Raw genomic sequence first — 13,384 nt, forward strand, 5'->3', positions numbered from 1 at the left:
CCACTATCATAATAATTTCATATTTCCTATTCTAAATTTTTCCAATTTCTACGTTTGTAAAGTTTTATAAAAGTGTCAAGATATATAAATTTAGAAAGCGTTAGCATATTTTTCAAAATAGCAAGTTTCATAAATTTTATAAAATAAGCAAAAAATCTTTGAAATTCTAAAATGTTGCAAAGATCATAAAAGCAGCAGCCATCAGAGCGAATTTCTTATTGACGAGAAAACTTCTATTTCAGTACTTTTAGGTATCCCTGTCGTTTTCACCATCTTTGCCATTTCTAAATGCACAATTTTGTTTGTCGCCTGTTTTGTCAACTAGGCAAGCCTCCTTATTGGTTCTGTGGCTTGCACACTCAGCTGTAGCTGCTGCTCCACCTGAAGCTCCTTCTACTGCTGCTCCTGCTGCTCCTGCTGCTGGGTTTTCTGTTTCTCCTTTAGGTTTGCGCTTGTTGTTCTCAGTATCATGATTACAACCAAGGGTTTGGCATCCCTCTGTACTTTTTTCTTTCCATAATTACACTTGCTTTGCGCCTCTTTTTTCCCAGTGTTTGTTGCTTTATTTTCTACCCGAGTTACTTCACTTAGGTCAGCAAGCTCGGCGTCTGCTAGTGGCAGCAGGCTGTATGCTAGTTTTCGTGCTGTCTCTAGCTGCGCTTCCAGTTCTTTTAGTTCGCTCTGCGCCTCTTCGTGTTGTTGTTGGAGTTTCGCAGCCTGCTGCAATTCCTTGATCCACTGTATTTTAGTAAACTTGCCTTGTGCTGTTTTTGTGTTGGCAGCGTACATGACACAAACTCCGTTGGTATCCGTGCCATCACAGCCTGTTTTGGAGAAATGCCCGAGGTAAACATCTGTGGTCTTTGATTTTACTTGTGCTAAAAGCGCCACTAATTTGCTGTGGATTTCGGCTGTCGTGGGGCTGCTGATGTCTGGTTGCGGGCAGAGATTTAGCAGATTGGCCATTAGTTTGTGGCCGTTTGTGTCGAGCTTTAAGTTTGATTCCGTTTGCGACGATTCGCAGAACCGCTGGCTCTCACTGTCGTAGGCGCAGAGTAAGAGAATTAACTTGGCTATCTTATTTGCTTTGGCGTCTGTATTGGGCGCACCGCATCCTTTTCTGTGCCGGTGCATATGTTTAATATGTCATTGAACGTTATGAAAGCCTGTTCCTCTATTGGTCTTAGTAACTTCCTGTAAACAGCCATTTGCTTGCCTGTCGCTTTTCCATACAACGCTCTGCCAGGATCGCTTGCCGCTGATCATCGCTTGACACCTTCTTTGCTTTCTCTTTCTAGTACGTCTCTCGATGACCAGGGGCTGTTGTCGCTTTGGATAAAGGGGATGGTTTCTGTGGTGAAGATGGGGGTTCGTTGTATCCCTTGATAGCCTGCTTCCAACTCCTCGTTCCTATTGAATTGTTCAGTTTTGCAATGGCCAAATAAGATTCCTTGGCTGCGGCTTCTGAGAGTTTCTTCGAGGCAGGACGTTGTGCTAGGTTGACGAGGTCACAAAGTTACAGGAAAAGGTGCGTGTGGTCGCTAGCCGCCACTGCCTGACACCTATGTGTTTGGCATGCTATTAAAGCTATCGTTGCCAGGGTGGGCTGTAATAAGCGTGGCCTTTCCAACTGCATTACTGCGTTGCTGGCTTTTTTCCCTTTCTTTTTTGACTTGCTAAAGGTTTTAAACTGGTGTGTCCGTAGATGTTTTGATTTGAGATTAGCTTCCTGATTAATTTCTTGTTATTGTTGGAATGATTGTTTTATCACAATTCTATTTTCTGAAACAACGCTTTTGTTTTACGGTCTCTACAATGAATTTTTTTCCAGTCGCCAAACCCTCAGGACCATGCAGTCTGTCCACTTGTGGGTAAGGAAGAAATGCATTTACGCACACCACGCCGCGAGAACATGGTGGTAGTGTGTGACTCAACGCTGGATACTGGCGTTCCTACCCACTAAAATCCCCTGTTTTTGGAGAATTGATACCCACGGGTGGGCGACCGCATGTGCGCGTGTCTAGGGGGGGTCTCCATTTGACGCCCATTCGATCCCTCCCACATTGCGTCTGAACCATGTTTACCATATCCATTTGTCTCCCTGGACGGAAGTTGTATCAGGTATTTTTGGTTCCCACACCTGAGCAGGGTGCTGGACCGTAGAACACTAAGTATTGGTTTTCTCCCCACGGAGCGGTCGCATCATATCCGGTGTTGTGGCCGCTGTTTGAATGGAACATTTGGCTTTCTAGTTGATTTCTCTTCTCGTACTAGACCCTGGCGCCACGTTGAGGCATATCCATTCTTAGTGTAAGCTAAATACTCGCTGCCTTCGGGGATCGACCACGGTACTATCTGCGACGAGCACTCTATTTCTCCACTTAACAACTAAAGCAGGGCTGCAAACCACGCGGGACAACCAAAAACACGGGAGAATGGACCAACAACGCCGATGGTAAAGCTAAAACAGAGTTCCTAGACAGCACGTGCTCAGCGCTGCTAATACCGAAAGAACCCTCTTCAACGGAGCTACAACACAGGCTATCAGCATTTCTGTACAAAGTAGACGGCGAGAAAGGCAGCACACAAACCTTCAACTTCGCATTCGCCGCAGTAGCAGGCACCGGCGACGGCTGCATCGGCAAAGTTATAGGGATTTCTGGCTGATACGTCAAGTTGATGGAGAAAAAAATCAAGACAGCAGACCCAACATTAAAATGGCGGGTGCAGCTGCAGGAAGCGGCCGACGCATGGGATGAACATCAGCATGCAAGAAGGCACCTGGAAGTTATAGCAAAAAAACCCAAACTAATAAACACAACAGCAGCGACATTGATATACATCAAAATACCAAAGGCCATGAAGGATATAGGGAAGCCAACCGAAACCAAGCACACAAAAGGTTCAGTCCACTTCACTCACAAATCTAACATCACCTGCTCAGACAATAACTGCAAATGGGATAACACCACAGAGAAGACAGGAAACCACTGCAAACCTAAAGATGATGCAGAGCAGACAAAGCAAGGAACGAAGGGAACTTTAGCGACGAATACTGAAGGGAAAAAGTGCTCTGAAAAGAAAAGTGAGGTCGAATGCAAATTTCCGGATTGTCAGTGGGAAGGAACAGAGCGTACAGATTACAGTATCATTATAAATAGTAACATTTTCTCTTATTGTTGCTGCTCTTGCGAGTTTGACAACATGTTAGGTATACTAGCTCCATTTTACAAACAATTATGCAACTAATAAAATTTGTTAAATTTGACAAATTTAAAATTTTTGATGAAAATGTGCAATTTTTTGAAAATTTTCGAATTTAACAAATTTGAAAATTTGATAAATATAGTAAATGTGCATAATAGTCACCTATTCTTAAAACAAAGCAGTGTGATAGGATGTGACAAGTTTCTTATTTGCTTATTTTACTTATTTTGTTTATTTAGTTTTTATTAATTTATGAACATTAATTAGCGTTATAATAATAATAATAATAAGAGAGTGTTGTGAGTGTGTGTATACAAATATTATAATAATAATATTAATAATAATAGTAATAATGATAATGATAATAGGAGAGTGTTGTGAGTGTGCATAAACTGATATTATAATGAGAGCAGTAATAATACTGAATGGATGGGAAAGATGAAGGCACTGAAAATAATAAAAAAAGTGCAATGAGAATATGTTAGTGAAATCACAGTGAGTAAGTGAGGGAGCAATAAACACACAAAGAATATTATTATTAAAGGAAGTGCTAAAAACTGAGAAATAAATGTAGATGGAATAAGTGGAATTTCAAATATAACTATGACGATGGGCATAAAATATACAAAGAGATGTTGGAGAGACAGAATACGGTATATAGGTATAATTGAATTGGTAGGTTATCCACAGCTATGGAGGTAGCAGAATAAAATGAACGAAAATACAGAAAACAACTGGATTTTGTAACCAGAAAAAAAGTACAATGACTAAAGAGGTGATTTGCTTCACATTTGACACATAAATATATAAATAATCGTGCAGAGATAGCGGTAGCATCAAGAACAGTAGTTTATATATCTAACCTTATAGGAATTTTAAAATGAAATTAGGTGGAAGGAGTATTTGTCACAAGAAAATAATAAAATTACTGGCATATCTCAACACATAAGTTAAACTATTTACTGCAATTGCTATAAAAATGCATAAAGAGGAACTTTGAATGCAGGAAAGAGCTGATTTAACGACTGCGCTGTGAATCATCAAGCTAATGTGTATGGCTAAAACTATAGATTCGTGCTCAAAGATAGGTTGCAGACACCGAGTATACTCTATTCAACAGATTCATCATAACAATATCGTGGGATTACTTATATGAACATATTAGTCGTACTGCTCACTTTTTCCCTTACGGTTTCCACGTTATTCTTTTAACAGTCTCCAAATTTAAAGGTATGTTAGGGAAATGAAATTTTATATCTTGAGAACTTTACTATTACTGTTGATATAACCTTTAGTGTGTTTAAGTGCAATATCCCTTCAATATACAGTGGATAGAATAACAAATATGACACATAATAATACTACGTAACCCAGAATTATTGTGATTGTAGTTCAAACTCATGTAACTCAAGGATGGTATAGGCTCATATTGAGTGCCAAACTAAGCCGTGTTGAAATTGTTACAATTGCAATGGGAGGTTTGTACAGTCATGTTAAAAGGCCTAGATGGGTAATGGAATATTTAGAGAAACAGAATGCAAGTAATGAGGATATTGTAATTCATTTGGATGGGTCTGATATTATAGTTAGTGATGAGGTGGGGTATAAGAATGCGGTGAAATATGTTATAAAAAATAGCGTAGCTAATGAAGATAAGTTTAGTGAAGAGGATAATCACAACGAGCTTGTGCAGAGATGTCTTTGGCTTTTTAATGTTGGTTACAGGAAAGAAGAGGATAAAAAGTTACCGCATTTACTGAAATCGCCTCCTAGTGGAAAACCCTATCTTAGTGATGGTGGTTTGATAGCCAGAGTATGGGCATTTAAGAAATTTAATATGCATTTGGAGAGTTACTAAAGGAAAGTGATGAAGGGTGGTCAGAGCAGAGTATTTACAAACCGTTGTTAATATGGAGTGCCATCCAGTAAGAAGCTGTTGGACAGAGATTTGTTTTGCGGAAAGGGATAATTGCATTGTATTATGAGGAGAGATTCTTTTTGATTCTGACTAATAGTGTGGCGAGTGGAGAGATGCTATTTATTTATTTTGATGGACAGCCGATCGCGTGAAAAGAGAAAGCCAAGTTAATTGTGAAAAATCTTACTTTGTATGAAGAGTTAGAAAAAAAGGAATTTGGTTTGGCAGACTTGGGAAGAATTCAAACTCATACAAAAGATAAAAGGAAATGGGAATTTGGGTATTCGAATATTTGTACTGAAGCGGTTGAAGGCAGTGATTTGTTAAATGCCACAAAGCTGTGAAACTATACAAACTGTCAAAGATATCAGGACGTCCGAAACGAACGGCGATTAGCCGGGCCGGCGGGCACCAGTGGTTGGCAAAGGAAAAAACAGGGAACACCATGATTTCAAGAGCTATCCAATCGCATCCATAAAAGTGCTCCAGGCGCAACTGACAAAGCAACAGCAAGCGGCGCTAAACCTCAGCAGTAAAAAGCACCCTCCAAAGGAACAAAACAGCTCATCGATCGCAGTATTTCAGGTTTATTTTTCTTTTCTGTGGAGTGGAAAAGCAGTTAGCAAGTCGACAGTTGCGTATTCGGATGACCCCAACACCTAAAGCAACGGCGGAACTACAGCGCATCTTGATTCTATACATCGGTGTGCTGTTCTTTGGCCTCAACCTAGTAGAGGCCGCCACCGACGCCAACGCCGCACAACACCGCGTGATGTGTCTTCTCACCGCACTAGCCAACACCCCCATCAAGCAAGCAGAAATAACAGGCAGTGGCGGTTCCGCAAGAGAGACAATCAGTGCGTTGAACGTAACAACGAGCTCAAGCGAGTGGCAAAAAATCTTTGACACCAGTCTCAGCCGGGAAGCAGGCACAAACTTCCCAGAGACGCTCAAAGACAAGCCGTACGCAGACATCTGGAAAGCGAACTGGGCGTCATGGTGGAAAGCAGCAAAGCATGCCAAAAACACTAACATTGGCCAGCCAACACACGACCTATACAAGCCCATCTCATCAGCAATACAAAAAGCAGCCGCAAACAAGAAGATACGGCAACTAGCACTACAAGCAGAAACCTTAGGTCGAATGTACGACGAAGCGGCGCAACAGGCAACAAGTACCCAAAAGCAACTAGCGCAAACAAAATTAACAGCAGCGCTGTACGGAGGCGACGGCAGCAAAGCAACACCAGGAACAGACCACACCCGCAAAGCATTTACAACCTGGGACGCCGCATGCACAGGAGACGAAAATGGCAAATCAATCGTAGGCGACTTTTTCTGCCTTTGTGCCCCAAAAGACGGGACAACGAAAGAATGTGCTGATGGTTACGCCCCGACGCGCTGGGACGCCACCATAGCAGACCCAGCGGCGGAGTGGAAAAAGCTACAGACGTCTTGCCCAACTGCTAAGCTCAGCAGCGCCAAAGAGCATGATATAAGAATGGCCATAGGAGCGTTCCTACAAGCCTTGACTACCAGAACTCAAGGCGGCACAACAAAAACTTACCTAGGGAGCAGCGACACAGGCGCATGCGACGGGACAAGCAGCAAGCTATGCGTCGATTACACCGGCTACTTCAGCAAGCAAGCAGGTAAAACCTACAAAGATATACCATGGCTCAAATCCCTCGAAGATGCGGTTACGGCCCTAGAAAACATGCACAAGCAGGAAGAAAAAGCAAATAACCTCGACGCGCAGCTGGCAAACCTGCTGAAACAAGCCAATCTTATCTACGCCGCTGCATTAAACGGCGACTTGATGACCGAGACAGCGGTCAAAGCCGAAGTTGTTCCTGAAGGGAACCCAAGACAAAATGTAAACTGCGCGCAGCATGACAACAACAAAACTTGCGTTTCTCCATGCAAGTGGGAATCTAAAGGCGACAAAGGAACATGCAAATTAGATGAAAGCAAAGTTACAACTCAGACAAATACAGAAAGAACAGGAACAGGAGATGGCGCAGCAAAACATGGAGTAAATTGCTCTAGCCATGCAACCAAGGAGGCATGCGAGGGATTCCAAGGAACTTCAGTCCCAGGCAAAAAAGCTGTTTGTGGCTGGATTGAAGGCAAATGTCAGGATTCCAGTTTTCTTGTAAACAAAAAATTCGCCCTCATGGTTTCTGCATTTGTGGCCATGCTTTTCTAAAAGAATTTCCCTTCTTTTTAAAATAATTTTGCTGTTTGATATATTTTAACACGTAAGTTACCTGGAAAAGTAATTAAATTTTTTGTCCCGGCTCCGCGTATAAAAATTTTTGCCGACTAAAAATTTCTCCTTTTTTCTGTTGTTTTTTGTTTAAAAAACAAAAAGAAGGTAGGAGGAATGAAGGTAGGTTGGAGTTAGGGTTAGGGTTATTTTTTCTCTTAGCAATAAGTGTTTTTACCAGCACTTAACCGTAACGACTTTAGCTCTTTTTTTTAATCATGCGAGTCGCTCTTTTTTAATGCAACCCTAACCCTTATTCTTCCACTCCCCCCCCCAACGCCCAACTCCGCTTAACTTTTTCACCTGCACCTTCGCCCGTATTTGTAACTTTTTTCTGCTTCTGTGGATTTCAGCTCTGCATTTTGAGCTGCGCGCGGTATCAATTTTTTTTAAAGCTGGAGCGCGGCCTATAACACCGCACGCAATTCTTTTACGCCGCCTCGCTGCAGTATCGGTGCGCCAAACAATTTTTGTTTTCAAAAAGAAAATAAAGGAAGGGGAAAATATTTGTGAGATGGCAATTATAAAGAGCAGAAATTAAGGAGCGATTAGACAATCTGCTGCTGGCACCCAACGGCCAAAGACGATAAACTGCCAGAGGTACGTTTTTAACCCCTAAGCCGTCGAGGATAAAATGTGCACATTGAGTGAGAGAAATCAAGAAGATAGAACAAAAAGAAGCGCGAACAGATGGAGACAAAAAAGAGAACTATTATTTTTTTTGAAATTTTCTTCGTGACTTCGTGAGAGTTTCTCCCCACTGGCGAGTCCATCAGCCATAACCGTAGAGCCATGAGATGCTATCGGTCTGGCGACTGTGGCAGAGTCTCCCTTTTTTATTCAGCCTAACACACCCTCTATAATTTTTTGTTGTAGCTCCGCAGTTGGACGGAATACAGCAGATGGAGCAGAAAGCCCCCCACCCCTGACTCTCCAAAAGATGTCAATTAACAGTCCTTTTGTTTTGATTTTTGTTATTCGTTTATTATTCTCTCCTCTTTCTCTTTCTGTTTTTGTTGCTTGTTGACAGCATACCCTCTCTGTCTCTGAGGGTGTCTGGACTATTCCTGCGTCCGGTGCTTTTCCTGCTGGCTCCACACTCGGCAATAAGGGGGGAAGCTGCAGAATGGAGAGTGGGTTGTATGACTGTTACATTAGGTGAGGACTTCACCTGCGGCCGGCTCCGTTCAACCGCAATAAGAAACTGCGCCAGCCTTTTAGAGAAACATATATCCTGCACACACACACTCACCTTCTACCGCAAACCTAACACGTAACTCCTTCAAACCGGGACAGCTCATCAAGTGCAGCGACGTTTCTTCGCAGTCGCCGCGTTGGCTGGTAACAGCGCACTCTACCTTCATACCTTGCATCTTCTTTTGATGTAGGGTGAGGCCAGTTTTGCTAGCACACTGCCTTCCGCATGTCGGGCATACCAACATGGATGTGTTTGTATGCGGGGAATCAGTGGCAAGCAATTTTGTGCTTTTGCTGCATTTAAGCTCGACTCCCTCACCTTTGTGGAAAGCCTTACAGTGTCGGATGAGGGAGTCCCTGCAACTGAGCATTTTTTGGCACACACCACACTGCACCTCGCCCTTCCCCGGGACGTCAACGTTTCCCTCACGGGCACGCTTACGAGGGAATTGCACCACCACCACGGTACCGTCCTCCGTCACTATGCTCTTATGTTTGAATTTCTTGTGTAGTGACAGGGAAGAACGTGTACCGAAGCTCGCCTCGCACAGGTCACATTGAAACGGCAGCTTCCGTGTATCCTGAGAGGCTGGCGCTGCTGGGGCTCTACCATCTCCTTGCACTGAGTCCTCGTTCTCTCTCCCCCTTTTCACGCGGCAACTACCGCTGCCTATGCCATGTATTGTTCTAAGGTGGTGTAATAGTCGGCCTAGCACTGCGAATATGGAGGCACAGATGGTACAATGAAGCACCTGCAGTCTCATCGGGACTCGTGTGCTCGATGGTAGAGGAACGATCGCCACCGCTGGAGGGGGCTCCGGGGGGATGTCCACTGCAGGTGTTGCATCGCCGTATTTGATCCTCCGGAGGGCATCAGCTCGCACAAAGCCATGTTTGTTTACCATATGCGTTACAGCACTCGAGCGGCATTGGTATGTGGCATCACATTCCGTATATTAGGTCGGTTCGGAGGTTCTCTGAAGAGTGCGTGTCGCAACAGTTGGGGATGTTTGTATTGTGGGTCCTATTGCTTCATGTTTCGGGTTACACCATCGGCACTGTGGAGGCACACTCGGGTTGATATTTCGCAACATCCATCCATAGTGTCTTGAAGAACCAACCCGAAAGCGTGCCAGTGCCGTTTCTTCTTCCCTCGTCAGTTCTTCATTATGTTTTGTTGGAAAGTGGTTGCCCGTGATACCAAACCTATGAGTGTTCTCATGGACTTCTTCCGACCTAAGCACTCGCTTCGCATAAGCAATGATGTCGGGGACCCATGTGTCTCGCAACTGTGGTAAATCAGCGGCCTTTTTGGCCATTTCATCGCAAACCTCATTCCGTTTCACGCCACAATGGCCAAACAAAAATTGCAGTCGGATACGTATCTTCCTTCTCTGAACTTGAAGCAGAAGCCTCCATAGTCGTCTCAGAATTGGGTCCGTTACGGCTAGGGGGCCTGTCTGCAATGCTGTTAACATTGACAGCGAGTCAGAGAAGATGGACAACCTGCTCGGTGTGCTTCTGTATGCCGGAACCCATTTCAGCAGCCGTTGCAGTCCTATCTCTAATGCTACGCATTCCGCTCTGTAACTTCATGAGAGTTCCCCTGCTCCGGTCTTGGGTGCGCAAATCAGCGTGTTGTTTCTATAGAGCAGGGCAGCTGCTCCGAACTTCTCACCGAGGGACAAAGATCCATCAGTCCACAATTCGTAGTGCTCTCGTCGCGGTGGCTCCTTCCCCCTCCGTGCAAAATGCCGTTCAATCCACTTTTCGGAAGCCTCCCTTTTGACATTGTTAGAGTCATCAGCGCACACAGGCTTTATCTGCGTGTGAAATAGCGGTCGGCAGCTGTGGCGGAGCGTCGATGTCTCTAGTGGGTTTTCGCGTGGCTCAATGCGGAGGTGAAGGTAGGACCGCATGATGCGGGAATGTGTGGCTCTGACTGGGTGTTTGCTGTGATATGCTTCCTCAGCACTGCGCCGCAAACATCCGCCTCGTGACTCACACATCAGCATGAATTTCATGCTGCGCACAAGAGTGGTCGTCTTGAGTGGCAGGAGGTTTGCTTCCAGCAGACAGTCCTCTTTGCTCGTCCCATGTGGTATGCCAGCTATGATGCGACTGACCTTGTGTTGCGCTGCTGCAAGGAGGTCGCGACTTCGTTCCGAAGCGTCCCAGTACCATACCTCAATGCCATACATGGTGTGTGCCTGTACGAGTGCTAGATAAAAAGCTCTCAGTACTTGTCGTCTTGGCCCCCATGTAGAAGCTGAGATGGCTGCTATCTGCAGTAGTAGGAAGTCCATCTTGCGTCTCGTTTCTGCCGCATGTGTTGCCATCCCTTGCAGACACTGGAATGTTACTCCTAGAAGCTTCGGTGTCCTGTCAGCTCCTATTCTTTCGCCGTCCATTGTAATGTAAGGGGGTGGCGCTCTATACACCCGAAGAGTGTGCACTTCGTTTTCGCTACGTTGACAGACATGAAGTACTCTTTTGACCACTGTAACACCACGTTTAGGCCGCATTACAGCGTGTGGTTGATGACATCCCTCTCTGTGTGCCTCGCAAGTAGCGTCAGGTCATCTGCAAAGAATCCGTGCTGCAGTAACGGCACTTCTGCAAGGCGCTGGCTCAACGAGTTCATGACAATAATGAACATGATTGGGCCAAGGACAGTTCCTTGTGGCACTCCTCGCTCAAATGTTCTGCTGCTGGAAAGCTTCTCCTTGAATCTCACTCTGCCAGTTCGGTTACTCAGAAATGATACACACCACTTCACAATGTGGGGTGATACCTTCATTCTGTGCATTTCCCTCGCAATTTTGTCGTGGTCTACTGTATCGAATGCCTTCTCTTAGTCGACGAATACAGCACCTGTACGATATTGGTGCGTGGGACGGCAGAGGGCAGCGCGGACGTGCAGGAGGTGTTCGAGCGTTGAGCATCCGGGGCGAAAGCCTGATTGCTGCGGCGTCAGCTGGGACTCAACAGTGTCTCTAAGTCTCGCGGCAATTATTCGCTCCATGACTTTGCAGAGACAGCTCGTGAGCGTCACTGGCCTGTAAGAATCGAGGTCCTCCGCCTTTTTTCCGGCCTTCAGGATGGGGATGATAACACCAGTCTTCCATGCAGACGGCACGACTCCCGTTCGTAGGCTCTCATTGAATAGCCTCAGAACAACATTCAGCGCTGTTCTACCGAGATGTTGCAGTGCCTTGTTGTATAAGCAATCAGGTCCGGCTGCGGATCCACTCGGTAGCAGTTTGATCGATCTCCGTAGTTCAGCCATCGTGATGGGACTGAACTCACTCGCTATCGTCTTTATGTGTGCCGGTGGGTGTGAGTCGGGGTGCCTTCTTGCGCAAGACGAGTACAGTTTAATGAACCTCTCAGCTTGACGGTAGTCCGTGATGGCCGCGTTATCAACAAGCACAGCCGGTGTGGTTAGTGGTCGTGGCGCATATACCTTCTTGACAATGTGCCAACTGCAGCGGTCTGACACCGCAAGTCTGGAGCATAGCGTGCTCCATCTCTTCTTTGTGGTACGGTCCAGAATCTGCTTACGCGTGGCTACCAACTTTTCTCTTATGTGGAAAGGTCCTCATCCAGCGATCTCTTCATCGAGTTTCGCGAGCTCAGGTGTCCAATGTGGTGGCGTTACTCTGCAGCCACGGGGGACGGAGACATTCGTCGCAGTGCGGATGGCGGAGCTCAATTTCTGTTCCAGAGTGTTGACATTCTTCTCTCTACCAATTTTCCTGCAGAGCTCGTGAACCTTGAGACGGAAATTCCTCCAGTTAGCTTTTAGCCATGCGTACATGGGCTTTTGAAGCCGCGGGCAACTCAGTGCATCTGTGTCGTCTCCAACGATATCGTCGAAAAATATGTTATGGTGATCGCTATCGGGAGAATACAGCGATGTCCACGTGTACACTGTGCAATTCCTTGACAGTGTCACATCAGGGGTGGACTCCTCGTGGTGGCGCGTGTACCTGGTGCACTCACCAGTGTTACATACCAGAAACTGGTTGTCAATGCACCACTGTGTGAGGGTTTCACCCTTGGTATTTGGTGGGCTCGCGCGATCCCATGCCAACGCGTGTGCGTTAGCGTCTGCACCGATGAGCTTGGCACCGTCAGTTGTCAGAAGCGTATCTAGGTCAGTTGCCGTGAAGGTGTGTTTTGGTGGGATGTATGCCGACGTGACAGTCAGCGCCGTTCCACGTGCAAGGTGAATTGTTGCATGCACTTGTTCAATGCGACCAACAACGGTCATACCAGTCTCGACTAGCAGGTTCTCCATCACTAGTATTGATACACCACCTCCTTTGCAGTTACGAGCTATTCTGTGATGTCGGTAGCCAGCAACGCTAAAGCAAACCACCTCTCCAGGCGTCATCCTTGTCTCGCTCAACAGACAAAAGACAATCCGCTCATCAACAAGGGTTTTGTGGAGTGCTAATCTCTTTTCTTGAGATAGCCCAGCGCAGTTCCACTGCATCCCGCGCAACGACAGGCCGGGATTCTCTTCCACATCACCGGACAGCAGCATGTTAGTGCGGATGATATTGCTGATGGCACGCTGGCACATGCCCAGGGACCGACAAATGAAAAACGGTGTCCCAGCAAGACGCTGCTGATCCCTGTGCTGTATAATGCCTTGGCCGGAGCACAGCATTGTTCCCCATGAAAGGAACGTTGGTGGCTCTTGGCTTCCCCCGATGATACGGGGTACTGGACCCTGGCACCACGTTGATGTTGCCGGCATCGCCAGGGGACGAATTTGAAACCAC

The 13,384-nt window shown here is 45.8% G+C and overlaps 1 protein-coding gene and 2 pseudogenes across 1 annotated transcript, besides 8 other annotated features; 2 read left to right on the forward strand and 1 right to left on the reverse strand.

Annotated features, from left to right (window-relative positions):
• Nucleotides 1–168: 168 nt before the first annotated feature.
• Tb11.v4.0056 lies at nucleotides 169–1,557 on the reverse strand (annotated as a pseudogene).
• Nucleotides 394–423: a microsatellite.
• An 825-nt stretch (nucleotides 1,558–2,382) lies between the features above and the next one.
• Nucleotides 2,383–3,240, forward strand: Tb11.v4.0057 (annotated as a pseudogene).
• Nucleotides 3,241–3,412: 172 nt separating this feature from the next.
• Nucleotides 3,413–3,461: a microsatellite.
• Nucleotides 3,462–3,476: 15 nt separating this feature from the next.
• Nucleotides 3,477–3,497: a sequence feature (AT_rich).
• A 32-nt stretch (nucleotides 3,498–3,529) lies between these two features.
• Nucleotides 3,530–3,574: a microsatellite.
• A 2,197-nt stretch (nucleotides 3,575–5,771) lies between these two features.
• On the forward strand, nucleotides 5,772–7,334 carry Tb11.v4.0058 (variant surface glycoprotein; the record flags this gene model as incomplete). Its single annotated transcript, XM_823004.1, has 1 exon — nucleotides 5,772–7,334. One exon carries the CDS (start codon nucleotides 5,772–5,774, stop codon nucleotides 7,332–7,334), a length of 1,563 nt encoding a protein of 520 aa, XP_828097.1.
• A 775-nt stretch (nucleotides 7,335–8,109) lies between these two features.
• Nucleotides 8,110–8,343: a repeat region.
• Nucleotides 8,110–13,367: a repeat region.
• Nucleotides 8,352–8,419: a sequence feature (T-rich).
• Nucleotides 13,120–13,367: a repeat region.
• Nucleotides 13,368–13,384: the final 17 nt, after the last annotated feature.

Source organism: Trypanosoma brucei (genome assembly GCF_000002445.2).
Source record: "Trypanosoma brucei brucei TREU927 chromosome 11 chr11_scaffold02 genomic scaffold, whole genome shotgun sequence".
Taxonomy (NCBI): domain Eukaryota; phylum Euglenozoa; class Kinetoplastea; order Trypanosomatida; family Trypanosomatidae; genus Trypanosoma; species Trypanosoma brucei.